We start from the raw sequence: 15,587 nt of genomic DNA, 5'->3' as shown, positions 1-15,587 counted from the left end.
GACCAACAGGAGTCACGTTTCTTTGAGCCCAGTAGGTTGAACCAGTCAGACATCAGCCATGGTCCTTCAATGTCACAGGTGGGGAGAATTGTTCTCCTTTGGTCCAGGCAGTGAAAGCCACAGGCAAACAAGTGTGTGTGTGTGTGTGTGTGTGTGTGTGTGTGTGTGTGTGTGTGTGTGTGGTGTGAGGTGGGGGGGGGGCGGGTGTGTGCTGAATGAGTCATTTGGTGTTGGCCATTGCTTTCAATTCTGGGATATTCCAGCATCCCTCTGTGCTGTTACTTAAGCATAAGGATTATTAATCATTTGCTTCCCTGGTTCTGACAGCAGGGTCGCTAGGCGCACGATGTAGATCTGCCAGCGGCAGGGGGCCTTATCTATCTTTCCATCAATACACTCACCCACCCACCCATCCACCCACCCTCCACCAAGCCCTTCCTTCTGCTTAGCTCAATTTGACTCTCCAGGCCTGCGGCGGCGCGCGAGCGTGGGCTACCCAGCAGGGCTGACAGAGCCTGTGCTCCCGAGGGGCTGCAGGGTCGGGAGGCCGGGATCACCCAGGGGTGTGGCGGCGGCGGAGCCGAGCCCGTCCGAACCGGCACCTTCGGGCGTCCCTGTGCCACGTGACTGTCGCCTCCTCCCTCCTCCCAGTCGCGCGCACGGGCCGGGCGTCTCGACTCCCGCGCGCGCTCGACTGGTCCCAGTGCCCGGGTGGAGAAGCGGAGGAGGGATCCAGCGAGGCGGCCCGGGGGAGCTGGCGCGAGCAGCGGCTGCCGGGGCCGCCTGTGCACCGTGGCGAGGGTGGCGGTGGCCTGAGCAGCGCGAGTGTGATGAAGCTGCCCTGCCTCGCTGCTCCGCTCGCAGCCAGCTGACAGCGCCTGCCCTCAGCACGCCCGGAGGGGAGCCGCGGGGCCGTGACCTTGGCCGAGGAGGTAAACGGTGGGAGCTGGAGGGGAAGAGGCGGTGCCACCCGGAGTCCCCGGGACCCCCGGCCCGCACCCAGTCCTAGCCCTGCGCCGGCGGGAGCCATGGTCTCCTAGAGCCGCGCTACTGGCCGGGCTGGGGCGCTGCGCACGCCGCGGTCCACAGTGCTGAAACTGCTGCCCGGTGCTTTCTGTGCGGCCGGTGCCTCGGTGCGGGGCAAAGCTGCCTGCCATTTGCTGCCGCCGAGAGCAAGGGCTAAGCAGGATGAGCTGGGACTCAGATTTCTCTGCTCTTCTGGGTGATTGCTCCAGGCTTGTTCAGTTAGCTTGCTCTCCTAGGTGAGCCAGGTGATTGCTCAAGGCTGACTTCCCACTTGCCTAGACCTAATTTGGACTCTTTCTTCCAAAGATTAGTCAGGATTAGGTCCAGATTTAGCGCGCCGAGTTAGGTGGGAACAGCTGAGGAGCCATGGGCTGGCAGTGAAGGCAGGTGAAAGTGGAGAAGCCTATGTCTAGGCTGTGTGGGGGACCCGAGGAAAGGGGAGGAAACGTGTGTAGGAAAGAGCGCTTGTGGGGAAGGGGCCTCTGACTTGCCTCTCATGGGAAACTAGCAGGCTGCTAGGAGAAAGTGGGCTGCTGTGGGTGTTGGCTTTCTGCTCTTTGGGGAGAACTGCATCAAGTGGAGCAGCAAGTATCCAGAGAGAGCTGTGGGTGCTAGGGAAATGCAAACCACAGGGTTTTTAAGTGAGCACCTAACACTTTTAAAAAGAGAGAGTCTTCACACACAAAATGCAGTCCACAAAACGCTTAGACGGATGACTATTTCTAACTGGAAGGTTGTCAGTTAAATTTTCCTAGGAGCAGCTATAGCTGTAAACTTCCGTCTTTCTTTCTTTCTTTCTTTCTTTCTTTTCTTTCTTTCTTTCTTTCTTTCTTTCTTTTCTTTTCTTTTCTTTCTTTCTTCTCTTTCTTTCTTTCTTTCTTTCTTTCTTTCTTTCTTTCTTTCTTTCTTTCTTTCTTCTTTCTTCTTTCTTTCTTATCCAAGTCCCATGTCCTCCAGTCACCCAAGGATGAAAGAATTCTCCCTGTGGACTGGGTACTGTGAACACAAAGACAAGTCGGGGCGGGCGCGGGGGGGGGGGGGTGGCTGTTCCCTTGAGGGCTCCCACTAGGGTCTCACTGGAGCCTCTCTGATCCTTTTCAGGGCAGCCTGACAGTCCTTGCATCTGAGCTCCCAAGTTCTGGGTGACATGGCCCAGGGGAATAACTATGGACAGACCAGTAACGGGGTGGCAGACGAATCACCCAACATGCTGGTGTACAGAAAGGTAAGATTTCTTCACTTCCCTGGGAAAAGGGAAACTTCAGCTTTCTTTTCTTTCTCTCTCTCTTTTCCTTCCTTCCTTCCTTCCTTCCATGCTTTTGCCTGGACCAGAGTATTTATCAGCTTTGTGAACTCCCAGATTATCAATGATTATGTACTACACTAGAAGATGATTGGGTGCTCCCACGTGACAAGCAGAAGATGAGACCTGGCACATTCCTTGCTGATTGTTAGAGTCATCTGTCCTTAGCAATTATGGCGTTTGGCCACACAATTGGTATTTTGTTTGTTCCATTTGATTTGAGAGCATCCCTTGTAATTTTCAGAGGCTTTTTCTTTTTGAGCACCACTTCCAAACATTTAGGTTATAATAATTTCATAAGTGTACCACAGCATGACAATAAAACTAGACCACTTTGCAGGTCCGTGGTGAGAACGGCTGTATCTGTCGATGTGTATGCTTTCACGAGTTTGCTCATGGCTAACTGACTAGTTCTTTTGGTCTTAACCTATTTTTTACTTTGTATTATTTTCGTGGTTTTATCTATAGCATTTATAGTCATATGTCAATCTGTGCAATCCAGATCCCTTTTTTAGTTTATATTATTCCTGGAGTTTTATCCATAGCATCCATGGCTTCATATGTCTGTGGGATAAAGCTGTGCTCTCCAGATCTTCCTTTCACAAACATATCTGATAACTTTGTGCCACGCTTTCAGCAACAAACTTGTAGACACTGAGCTACAGACACATTTGGGTTTTGCGTGTTTTTCAGAGTGGTTGCTTAGGCAACTTCAGGATGGCTATAATCAACAAGCTTACTAAAATTAAGAATGCTTTATTCTTTATGTAACTTCTGCATTGATTTTCTTCCTTTTTGCAGTTTTTACTGGGACTATTTTTCTTAAGCATATTACCTGGGGTGTGTCTCGGCTCAGATTTCTTTAGTTGACACTGACAATGGCAACTGGAAGTCACACACTGAGGTCAAGAATGTTTTTGAGGGTTTTGGTCAGAGCCCACTGAATCCAGGATGAAGGAAGATCTGTGAGACGTGAGCTGATTGTGAATACAGCGGAAAGGCTGAGTCCTACCTTAACCCAAGGCAAAATACCAACATTTGCTTGTGTGGCCCAGAGACATTAGAAGGTAGCCAGGGAAGTGCTGGGGGCGTATTGATAATGCTCAAAGAGCAGATGCATGGTGCCTGGATGCAACGACAATTGCTTAATCCAGCAGCCTGTGGGCAGCGCTGTTCTGTGCACTTGTAAATGCATCCAGATATGTCTGAGACGCCATGGAATGAAGGGGAAAAAGCATAAGGGACTAGTTGACCATTCCCATCTTTTTATCCAAATAGATGAATTAAGCTTATCATGCACTTGAACCTAAGCCATTGCCGTTACACCTTGACACTGTATGAAGTAACTGTGTGCTTGCGTATTTTATACAGAGTTGGTCTAGAGAAAAAAAATTCTGGTGGCAATTAGGTACTTTAAAGTAAATCACAATATTTTCTTTTATTTGGTATGACTTTGAATGTTGCAACATGTGAGATGTGAGAATTTAAAATTTTATTCTAGAACTTTATGCAGTATGGAGAGCTGTACTTTTGAAGGGGGGGGATTATGGTTGTAAGGCACATTTGTTAAGTCACACAGCTGTATTCTTTTCCTGTTTGCTTGCAAATAGTTGATGGATGACTTGGATATTATTATTTGATTATTTGATGTACTGACATCTCAGATTGCTAATTTTGAGTTTACTTTATAAATTGTGTAGTCTTAAATTGCTGTTAGTTTTAAATTTAAGCTTACAGGCTTCACGAAGATTTCATGGAGAGAATCTAACTTTTTTTGTCCTTTGAGACATGGTCTCACTATGTAGCCTTGGCTGGGCTTAAACTTACAGCAATCCTCCTGAATGCCTCTCATTAACTTCTCTTTCTTTCTTTCTTTCTTTCTTTCTTTCTTTCTTTCTTTCTCTCTTTCTCTCTTTTAAAAGACAACATTATTTCTCGTTGATTTTAAGACTGCTTATTCATTTTATCCTTATTTGATTAGCTTTTGATTCAGGGGTTAATGACACATATCATTTACTGTTCAGGGAGAAAAATTGCCTGATAAAATATGACTGATAGAAAAATAATCAAGTCTGATAAATCTTACTCATAATATCTAACAATAGATTTAATGCCTGTCTGTATTGCCTGAACATTTATTTTTGTGTATGTAAGGTTTTTTTAATTACATAAGTAGTAATTCGTAAATAATGCCAAATAGGTCATAAGTGCTTTGACTCACTATCACTCACTACTCTTTGTGTAAAATGGGCTATGTGAGTGGTCTATGACTTCTCTGCTTTTGTGGTGCCTTTGGAGCAAGTCATCTGTGGGCTACTACTTGGTAACTTCTCTGTGGATGTCAATTTTTCATACAAATAACAAAGTAATTGGAGAAGGGTGTAGGTGAATCTGTATTGGGAAATTTCAACAGCTTTCCCTTCATAAGAATAGGCTCTGTGTTACAATGCTAATTAATCAGGAAGTCAAACAAAAGTTTAGCAAAGACCTTCACTCCTAACAGAGAATTGCTCAATAGAGGCCAAGAGAGGAGAGAGAGATTGCTATTTTATTGACTGATGCCAATTTTCCACTTCTGCTTCACTGTTGAAGTGTAATTCTTGAAAGTGTGATCTGGAGCAGCCAGATTGATGACATTTCTCCCTCCCTCTCCTCCTGATCCCAGCACCACAGTGCTCTCTGCTCAGCCTCTCATAGTGTGCAAGACTATAGGTGTTGTTTCCACTTTGTCTTGATAGGGCTATTGAGGACTCTTGAGAAGCACGCTGGGGAGGGATGCAGAGAGTTACCAATGTGGCTTCTGAGAGACTCTCTTCCATGTCACCTCATTGGGATTACCCTAATACAGATATAGGAATTCTGACAAATAATGAGCAAGTATTGTCATCTTTTTTCCCATGGAAAAGCCTATGTGTGTGTGTGTGGTGTATGTGTGTGTGTGTGTGTATGTTGTGTTATGGAGCCCAAAGGTCAGTTATGGCTGTCTTTCCTCAGGACTCTTCCACTTTGGTTTTTGAGACAGCATCTTTCATGGCCTTGGAACTTGACCATTAGGTCAGACTGGCTAGCCAAGGAGCCCCAGGGATCCACCAGCTTCTACTGACACTGAGATTATGAGTGTTGTCAACATGTCTGGTCTTTATGTGACTTCTAGAGATTGAACTCAGGCCCTTATGCTCAAGTAACAAGCACTTACCTATTGAGCTATTGCCTCAGTTCCCTCATAGTAGTTTTACAGAAAACAGTCTTTAGTATGTTTAACTATGATCATCAGGCTGAGTAAATGTTACCATACAAAGGCTTCAGGGAATGACAGTACTGCCCAGTGACCAAGGGCTGGTGCCTAAATGTCAGTCTGGGTTGTCTGCAAGTTGCTTTTAGCTTAATAGGAAGGGTCTCTAGAGTTTATTTGATATTTAACATCCACTTTAAAAATGATTACGGATGAAATATTTGTCTTATCAATTCTTTGCTTTCTAATGGTGCCTCTTTTATAACCATGAGATTAAATTAAAGTGATATATTGTCTGGTATATTGAGGACATCTTTTTTTGTTTGGTTTTTGAGACAGGGTTTCTCTCTGTGTAGCCTTGCCTGTCTTTGCTTTGTAGATCAGGCTGCCTGCTTTTGCCTCCTGAGTGCTGGGATTGAAGGTGTGTGCTGCCACACCCGGCTATTGAAGACATCTTTAAAAGTTGTAAAAAATGGTGAAGGTTGAACATGTTTACTCCTGAGATATTCTGTGCTCCCCTCAGATGGGTACTAACTAGGCTATGGTTGTAAGCAGCCAGTGTCCATGAGATTTGCCTGGCTCCATCTCACCTTGGAACCAGATCAGTTTCTTGACACATTTGTAGAGGTGGCATGTCAGAGTTGAGTTCTGTTCTGGGTTGGTGATTTGTAAACATGGTTTTCAGTTTGGGTCCTCTCTGAGAGAAACTTCTATTATGACAAACAGTGTTTGTAGAAGATGGTTGAGCTAGACCCCAGAGTGGAGGGTGACACTATTCAAACATGGTGTCTGGCCAGCATGCTGCTCACTAGACAGCATTCATCACTCTTTCCCTACAGCTGACATCCTGCATGGGAAAAACAAACTTTCTAGGGCACCTTGGGGACAGCATTTCAAATTGGTTGTAATGCTGGTGCCTCGCTAGCAAGAATGCTTGAAATATCCAATAATTTCTGATATTATTGCAGCAACCGTTTATACTCCAGCTGTCAGAAAAGAAAATGAAAGTGTTTTCCTCCTTCATTGTCTCATTGGAAGGAGCATGGCTTTGGAAGTAGCAAACCTATGAGGTTTACTATGTCTCTCTCCTTTGCCCTTTCTCATTCTTGGCTTCATTCTACTTTCTTTCCCTCCTCTCTCTCTCTTCTTCTATATAATAAGTTGCCTTCCACTTGCATCTTTTTTACTTTTCCATACAAAACAGAACTTATTAAAGGTAAAAGTGTAAAGCTGTCTACCATGCTGTTTGTTTGGGCTTACGAGAGAGAAACAATGTCTTTGATAACTCACAGTGTCCTCAGGAGATGATAACAGGCCCCAAGCTTGACTGGGTACCCACTGTATGCAGGTGCTTACCATGCCACTGTATTGTGGTTGTGGCATCAGGTCAGTATTCAGGAGTAAGAATGTTTCAGTCTTTATAAACACGATGGGGACAGCTGGCCTTCCTTTCCTGAAGGCACAGTGACAGCCAGCCTGCTCTTTGGAAGGTTGTCTCTGCTGGCTAGTTTCACCTCAGTGTCTTTGGAAGCTACTTCTCCTGTCCTGGGATAGTTGACACTCCTTTGAGACAAAGAAGTGCTCCCTACTCTTCTGGGGTTACTGGAACAGGGGCAGGGCCAGCCTCTCAGCCTTAAGCTGCTGCCACGGTCTGCTGTAACTCTCTGAATCTGCGTTAGTCTTATCACCTTACAGAGTGTCCCTGATTCTAACTCAACTCCCAGTGTAAAAAATTATTTCTGCTGGGTTTTAGCTTCAGTTGTCTTGATCTGTGTAGGTTTAATACATGCCAGTAGAGGGAGAATATTTGTGGGTGACCACGAGACAAAGGCATATTAAAGAGAAAAACAGTATACAGATGAATATGAACATCCTGGGCCTGTAAGTCTGCAGGTTTTGAAAGTAAGGATGCAGATGGGAGGCAGGCAGTGGAGCATCTTATCAAATTAGTTGACTGGGAAGTGCCTTTCTGGACCAGGAGATGTTGTCTACCCTAAAGATAGCCAGGCCTCTCTGTCCCTCTTCAGGGACACAAATAGTGACAGGTGCGTGAACAGGACGAGGTCTTCTTCAACATGTCTTCTGGAGGACATGGAAGCATTTTATCGGTGATATTTTAAATGATGAATTCTGGCTAATAATTAACGAGTTCAAAGCAGGAGAGTCTTCCTGGTTGAGCTCTTTGCTTGCCCCGGCTGTTTGTAGGATTGACATGAGGATCTGCTGCTTGAATTTTATCTCCTTCACTTTCCATCTTCAGTGTCTCTGAATCTAATTGATCAGAGGAAAATGCAGATCCACAAAGAGAAGCTGTCCAGGGATTTTATTGCCTCCTAATAGCCTTGTGGTTCCCCCAGAGATGGGAGGCTCGGTATTTTTAGATGGTGTGGGTGACAGAATATGATCATTGCAGAAAATCCAGAAATATCTCAAATCTAGACAGTTTAGTGGCCTAATATATATATATGCTCAGTCTCCTTGAAAATAGACCTGCAGCAAACAAGCAAAGGGATGTTCGTCACTCTGTAGCAGCCACAAAGCATTTGAATGTCAGGGCCACAAAGCCTTCTATCCTACACAGCATCAATCTAATTATAAAATAATTGTAAATGACAAAGTGGGTGCTCAATTCCTGAGGGGAAAAGACCTGGATTATTTATGGCATTTGTTCAAGGCAACATGAGAGTTTTACGTGCTTTCGTTTTAATTCCTTTTTCACTCTGTCTAGTTCCCTTAACAAACATCTGAGAACACCAGAAGTCTAACGAACAACGTGGACTTGATTCCAGAACCAGAGATTGACCACATGATTTGGGCGAGAAAGTACCTTGTTTGAGAGGCCTGCGTAGAAGGGCCATCTGTTAGCCTGTTAGGGTTTTCATTGCTGTGAAGAGACACCAGCACCATGGCAAGTCTTATAAAGGAAAACATTTCATTAGGGCTGTTTTACAGTTTCAGAGGTATGGTCCATTATGATCATGGCAGGGAGCATGGCAGCACACAGACAGACATGGACTATGGAAGTGTGACTCACCTCCACTATCCAATGAGTAGAGGTTCGTTGGATTTGACCGTCAATTTGGTTCTTGGGTTCCCAGTAGTAATCAGATGGGAAGTTAGTTTTGTATATTTGGCCAGTGGATTTGTGCTTATCTGATTTTGTGTGGAAAGTCTCGGCTGATAGAGACCCAGGATGGGATGCTATACGGCAGTGCTGTCAGCAGACCTTTCTGTCATGACAAGAAGATTCCACGAATGCACTGTCTCGTCTTGGGGCCACTTGCCACACTGGGTAGCTGAACACTTTGAAATGTGGTCAGCATTACTGAAGGCTGAATAAATGTTAAATCATGTTTGGTTTAAATTAATTCTGACTTAAGTGTTCATGTGGCTAGTGATTATTGGGTTGGACAGCACGGAGTCACAGAAGGAAGGGCCCTGGAAAATTTGTGTCACATGCCAAGAAGAAAAATAAGTGGATAAGCGACATTTCATCCCACATGCATAAGAACAATAAGTATCTTTAGAGGAAACCATGTTCTTGACGAGTCTGTCCCCATGGCTAGGGCCCATTTAGAATTCCCAGTTTTAGTTATTGCTAGAAGGTTCTGAAGAACAATGTGTGCCCACATGACCTTGGCTAGTCACACAAAGCTCTCAATGCCATTCACTCTGGTCCATCACAAAGTCTTTGTCTAGTACAGAGGTATGGAGAGATTATGTACTATATGTATGTACCTGCGCAGCATGGGGGATGATGCCCAAGGTACCTGCACTATGCTGGCGCTCTGCCACTGAGTTACATCACCAGCTGTCATTACAAACATAACTATTAATATTTCTAATTTTAACTTTTTTGGAAAGATTTATTTCCTCAGGAAACCAATATCATTTGTCATAAACGTTCCTTACATTTAGGCTTTTGTTTTTCTGTTAACTAGTGATAACTTACCATATGTCAGGTCATTTGCATACACAATTTGGTGTCCTAAAAATAAGGAAATATTTTGATTATTGGTGTCTTTTGGAGGGTGCAGATTTGGCTGTGTGGCTGGGCTGCCTTCAAAGGCTACACTCTCCATTTTATTCTACACACACATATTCTATTTTCCTACTAAGAGATCTCAACACCCACCCATATAGACTGTGAATACATGAGGTCACTCAGGAATTAGTGGCAATTCTGGGGAGCTCAGTGAGGATGGAGACATCCATTTTTTCTGTGCTGTGTTCCAGCATCTTGAACAAAGACACAGAATAGCTACCTCTGAATATTAGGTGTAATAATGTATGAATGAGTCCATTAAATGTGAAGCTAATCCGAAGCAAATCTCAAGCCCCTTTACTGAGTTGTCTAGTGAAGGTAGAAGACATTGAAATTATATTTTTCATCACACATCCATTCACCCTCCCCTAGTATGGACTATATGTGTGGTGAGATGTTTGTATTATTTTTCTCAACTATCAGTGACTTATTTTACAGCTGTGAAACACAGATCTTAGTTTATTCGTAATAGGTCTGGAAATGGCAAGAAAACAGATGCACTCAGCAAGAAGAAAAGCCACTTATTTTTGGTCATCTGGTTTCTAAGTAAATATATATCCACCTTTGTCTCCTGTCTGAAATCCTGGGTACCTAGTGGAGTACCCAAATGTAACAGCACCTGACAGTAAGAGCTTAGGTCCTAAGTAGTTCTTAACCCCTTTAATGCTGCAACCCTTTAATACAGTCATGTTGTGTTGACCCCAATCATAATGTTATTTTGTTGCCACTTCATAACTGTGATTTTGCTACTGTTTTGAGTTGTAATGGTAATATTTAATTTTCAGGACGTCTGATGTGTATCCCCTCCAAAAGGGTTGCAACCCACAAGTTGAGAACTTGTTTGGAAAAATGAGCTGCCATGGGCAGTGGGCAGGAGAGTTGGTCCTGATAGGGTCATGAGAGCAAGAAAGCTGGCCCTGTCCCTCACTTGCTGCAGCACTGTAGTTCTAACCCTGATGGTAGGGGCATGGGTGAACTGGCTCTGAAGGTGTGAGCATGGGAGAGCTAGCCCTACAGTTTGTCTGCTGTGTGGCAGCATGGCAAGGGACAGATGCCCTACCCACCCTCACTCCTTGCCACTCATGGTAGGTGAAGAGCTAGTCCTGGAGTCATGAGAGCAGGAGAGCTGTTTCTGCCCCTCACCTTGCTACAGCACTCAGAAAAGCTGGCCCCAGAGTCATGAGAGTGGGAGAACTGGAAATGCCCTTTACTGGCTGCAGCATTCAGGAGAGTAGGCCTTGAACCTCACCTGGGCAGCAGGGTAGAGCTGGCCCTGGCTGTAGAGATTGCTGGTGAGCCAGCCCAAGGGTAACAATGTGAGAACTGGCAGGCTGACCAGTTCAAATACCTCTTAGGCCTGTATCTAGGGCTTTGAATTGGCTCACCCCAACATCTCCCCCATTGATAAACTGTTGGAATACACAAAGGGGCCAGTCCTACAGATCTAAAGCCATAAGATCACCATGACACAGGGCAACAACAGGATATCTGAACGGAGTCCCATCGAAGTTCCAGCATTGATAGAGTAGCAGAAACCAGAGGCCTTGTACCAGACAAATGAGTCATTGGTATGCAAATGAACATTTCCAAGCAAAGAAGTTTGGACAAAAGGGTATACTGTGGACACACTGTGACACACTACAACAAGATTTTTTTTTTCTTTGTTGAAGGGGGGCTTGCAAGGGCAGAGAGCAGGTGTGAGGGGAGAGGAAGATAAATGGGGATGGGATAAATGATGTAAAGTTCACAGAAAAGAATAAAAAGGAAGAAGAAGAAGAAGAAGGAGAAGGAGAAGGAGAATGAAATTGAATTAGGAGAAATGTTGAAAACTCCACCCCTTCAGTTAGATGCATGAAGCACATGTCTTCTCCCTTACAACCCTAAACATTGCTTTTCAGGGCTCCCCAGTTGGCCTCCCTAATCCTGATAGCTCAGGAGAGAAGAGTGTCTCTAAATTAGCATCCTTTCAGGAGCCAGTACTCTTGCACCTAGAGAATTAGCTTCAGTGTTTGCAGCCTGCTGGAGCTCAGATAGGCTTGCTATGGATTAAGTTGCTCGCCTCCTGGAATGAGTTTACTCATCTGTACAGTGGTGATAAGAATAATCGGTATTGTTAGGATTACATGGATGTACATGTTAAAAGCTGAGCATGGTGGCTCATGCCTGTAATCCCAGCACTCAGGGAGCTGAGAGAGGAACATGGCTGCAAGTCTGAGGCTGCCATGAGCTGTGTGGTGCATTTCAGGTCAGCTTGGAGTACAGAACAGTACCCCGCCTATGAACAAACAAATGTGCATGCACATATTAAGCTTGGATGTGTGGGAATCCTTTAGTGTATGTAACTATTGCATTTATATCACATAAAAATGCCTAGATTTTACTTATAAATGGAAGTGAGGGCATTTGAAGAACGTTTTAAAAAATGATTTCTCTTATATGTATTTTAGGATTTGCTACTATCACAGCTTAGCATCCTCATAGCCTCCAGGCCAGTGGCTCTCAATCTTCCTAATGCGGTGACCCTTTAACATAGTTCCTCATGTTCTGGTGACCCCCCAACCCTAAAACTGTTTTTGTTGCTACTTCATAACTGTAATTGTTATACTGTTATGAAAAGTAATATAAATATATGATATGCAGGATATCTGATATGTGATCCCTGGGAAAGGTTTGTTTGACCTCCAAGGGGTTGTGATCCACAGGTTGAGAATGGTCGCCCCAGATGGAGTGGGAATGCGAGTGTGAGAATCCATGCCTGGTTTGCACTGGTTTTAAAATGTTCTTTTCCTTCCTTCCTTCTTTCCCTGTTTCCTCCCTTGTTTGTTTCTCTCTTTTTCTGTCTCTGTCTCTCTCTGGTATATACATGTGTGTATGCATATTTGCATGTAAGTGGGTATACATGTATGTGCCTATGCATGTACATGAATGCCCTTGCACATACAAGCCAGAAGTTGATGTCTAGTACCTTTTTCAGTCTCTCTCAATCTTATATATAGAGGCAGGGCCTGTTTTTTGAACCCAAACGCTTACCTGTTCTAGCATACTAGCTACAAGCTTACTTTAAAGATCCCCTGTCTCTGCCTCCTGCATTGATGAAATTGCAATTAGGCCACCCTGCCTACCTGGCATCTGTGTGGAATCTGGGCATCCAGGCTCTGGTCTTTACACTTCTGCTGAGCCATCTTCCCAACCCCTACCCACCTCAACTCTGTACCCCTAAACCATAGCTCCCCATTCTTCATCCTCTGGTCCCTCGCCATCAGCATTCTACTTTCTGTCTCTATGAATCGACCTGCGTGGGATATTAACACTTCAAAGAAGTGGGAGTGTGCTGCATCTGTCCTTTTGTCATGGCTTTTCTCACTTTGCGTGCCTTTGAAGATCATCCATGCTGTAAAACATGCCACACTTCTTCTTCTTCTTTTTTAAGTGTGACCGCTGTTGCTTTGTGCTTGTGTTCAGCATTTTGTTTGCTTCTTCATTCCTTCAGGGGTCCTTGGGCTTTCTCTGTCTTTAGCTATTATAAACAGTACAGCAACAACTGCAGGTGCAGAGATATCTCCCAAAGTCTCTGCTGTCAGTTCTTTGGGCATGCCTCTGGAAGCCAGACTCCTGGATGGTACGGAATTGCCTTTTTATCACTGTGCAGTCCCACAGGCAGCACACAAATGCTCTGCTTTCTCTATATTCTCATCAACAATTGGTTTTTCTGGGCTTAGCTAAATATCCACTCAAATGGATGTGAAGTGGGAGCTCACTGGGGTTTTGATTTGCATTTTCCTGAGTATAGCCATCTTTTCCTACACTTATCAGGCATTTGTTTATTCCTGGAGCGTCTCGAAGCTTTACTAAAATACATGTTAAATTGTCCTTACTTGACCAGGGCTCGGCTGAGAGGATTATGGCTACTTAGATTTCTGTCTAACCAAGATTTTATTTAACCAAGATTAGATTGCTTGGCTAGGCTTTTATTGGAGGGGAGGTCATTAAAAAGCTTTGCAAATTAATATATTATTATTATTATTATTATTTGTTTAAATTTGATGTGTGAGTGTTTTGTTTACATGCATATATATGTGCACCATGAGTTTGCCTCATGCCCGTAAAGGTCAGAGGAAGGCTTTGGATTCCCCGCAATTGGAGTTATGGGTATTTGCAAGCTGCCATGTGGGTGCTGGGAACTGAACCGAGATCCTTTATGAGAGCAGTATGTGCTCTCAACTGCTGAGCCATTGCTCTATTACCTATTAGCATCCACCGAGGAAGGGTGAACTCTTAGCTATAGGGTACTGTGTAACATCACTGGCAGCATTCACGGATAACTTCCCTCTTTGGGTGACATGTTAACTAATGTTTTCCTCATGTACTGACTCCTCCACTGTGACACTGAGCATTAGGAGAACATGTGTTAGGTTTCTTGGTGAGGTACTATCTTTCCTTGCTGCTGTGCTGATGGTCTGGCCTTCTATGGCTGCTTCTGATGAAATAATGACGTCACTGGTTCTGGCTGACTCATGAAAGTGGTGCTAGAGTTAAGATTTCCTGTCTGCTGTGGACGGAATGGATTTGCCATCAACTAGTTCTATGATTGAGTCAAGTTAGTGAATGTTTCCAAGGCTTAGTTTCCTTATGTAAGGACTGAGCTCATAATGGAATCTGCCTTTGAGAGACACTAGGCTAGTGAGCCAACACTTAGCATGGTGCCTGGTATGGGTTATGCTCCATGCTAGCCTCTGAGATCATTAATGCTTATTCCTTGCTTTCTTGCATTCTCCCTGTCTTACTCCTTCCCCCTTTCCTACATCCCTAATTTCCTGTTTATTTTTTTAAATTAAATCGTTGTTCAATCTTATTGCTTAAAAAAAAAAAAAAAAAAAAAAAAAAAGCACGTAAAACTTCATTTAGCTATCACATGGAGCATTTTAGGTTGGGCAAACATATGGCAAATTATGTTTTTAATTTTACAAAGTATTTTCATATATATAATTGTTTATGGTCAGGCATGGTGGTGCATGCCTTTAATCCCAGTACTTGGGAGGCAGAGGCAGGTGGATCGCTGTGAGTTCGAGGCCAGCCTGGTCTACAAAGCGAGTCTAGGATAGCCAAGGCTTCAAAGAGAAACTCTGTCTCAAAAAAACAAAACAAACAAACAAACAAAAAAAATTGTTTATGAAGTCTCACATGAAAAAGGCCTATCTCTGGGCATAACCACTCCCTTGTATTAGGGGAAAAATTACATAATGTGTAGTAAAGGAAAAATGAGTTTATTTATAGTTTTGGCTAAATCTGGAGAGAAAGAAATCCACTCATAGAAGCTAAAGAAAAGATGAAACAAAAGTCAAGAAATATTCCTGTGTGGATTTTGCACTAGGACCCAGCTGCCAGAGATGGAAGGCAGGTGTTTGGGGGTGGGCATTTGCATTCTGAGCAAGGCACTTCCTGTAGATTCCATTTCCTAAAGACTCTTTTACACTGTGTGATCTCATCATTGCATGACACTCTGTGGGCTTGTTGTTAGCGATTTCCACTTCACTGATGACTTTCATGGGGGCTGAGTGAGCCCCCAGAACTTGGTGAGAGGTGACGAAGTGGAATTCCCAGTGGTTTATAGACCCTTGGGACCAGCCATGTTTATTCTCTGAACCTCAGTGGGAATCAAGTTAAAAGTCCTTCATCGCACTGTCATCAAATATGACAGCAAAAAAGTCAGATTCCAGGTTATTGTGACATAAATCAGTGTATGTCTAGTGGAACATTGTATGGAGTTTGGTTTTAGTGGATAAGGTCAAGCTATAACCCTTCTGTTACCCTCCAAATGCTGGATAAGTTCAAATCCAGTTTTTCATGCTAAACAGTGCTGCCAAATAGAGCACCCAAGTTAAGATGGGTTATACTGGCCCTATTCCTGTGAAGAGAGTGTCTGTTCTCCCCCCACTCCCTGAAACATCTCCCTTTTGGCCTTTGCTCATGGGGCTGTGCAC

The 15,587-nt window shown here is 44.0% G+C and overlaps 1 protein-coding gene across 4 annotated transcripts in view; it reads left to right on the top strand.

Moving 5' to 3' along the window:
- Window positions 1-607: 607 nt before the first annotated feature.
- The window catches only part of Rgs7 (regulator of G protein signaling 7), a 366,490-nt gene continuing 351,510 nt past the window's right edge, over window positions 608-15,587 (top strand). The window contains exons 1-2 of one of the 4 annotated variants that reach the window (XM_051147937.1): window positions 608-932; window positions 2,128-2,251. In XM_051147937.1, the coding sequence (XP_051003894.1) occupies window positions 2,174-2,251 (78 nt within the window). In that variant the 5' untranslated portion in view covers window positions 608-932; window positions 2,128-2,173. Of the gene's footprint in view, window positions 933-1,130; window positions 1,263-2,127; window positions 2,252-15,587 lie in introns of those variants that run through there. The other 3 variants (XM_051147939.1, XM_051147940.1, XM_051147938.1) reach the window with 3 other exon arrangements.

This window comes from Acomys russatus, chromosome 6 (genome assembly GCF_903995435.1).
Source record: "Acomys russatus chromosome 6, mAcoRus1.1, whole genome shotgun sequence".
Taxonomy (NCBI): Eukaryota; Metazoa; Chordata; class Mammalia; order Rodentia; family Muridae; genus Acomys; species Acomys russatus.
This window is presented reverse-complemented; position numbering and strand designations above follow the sequence as displayed.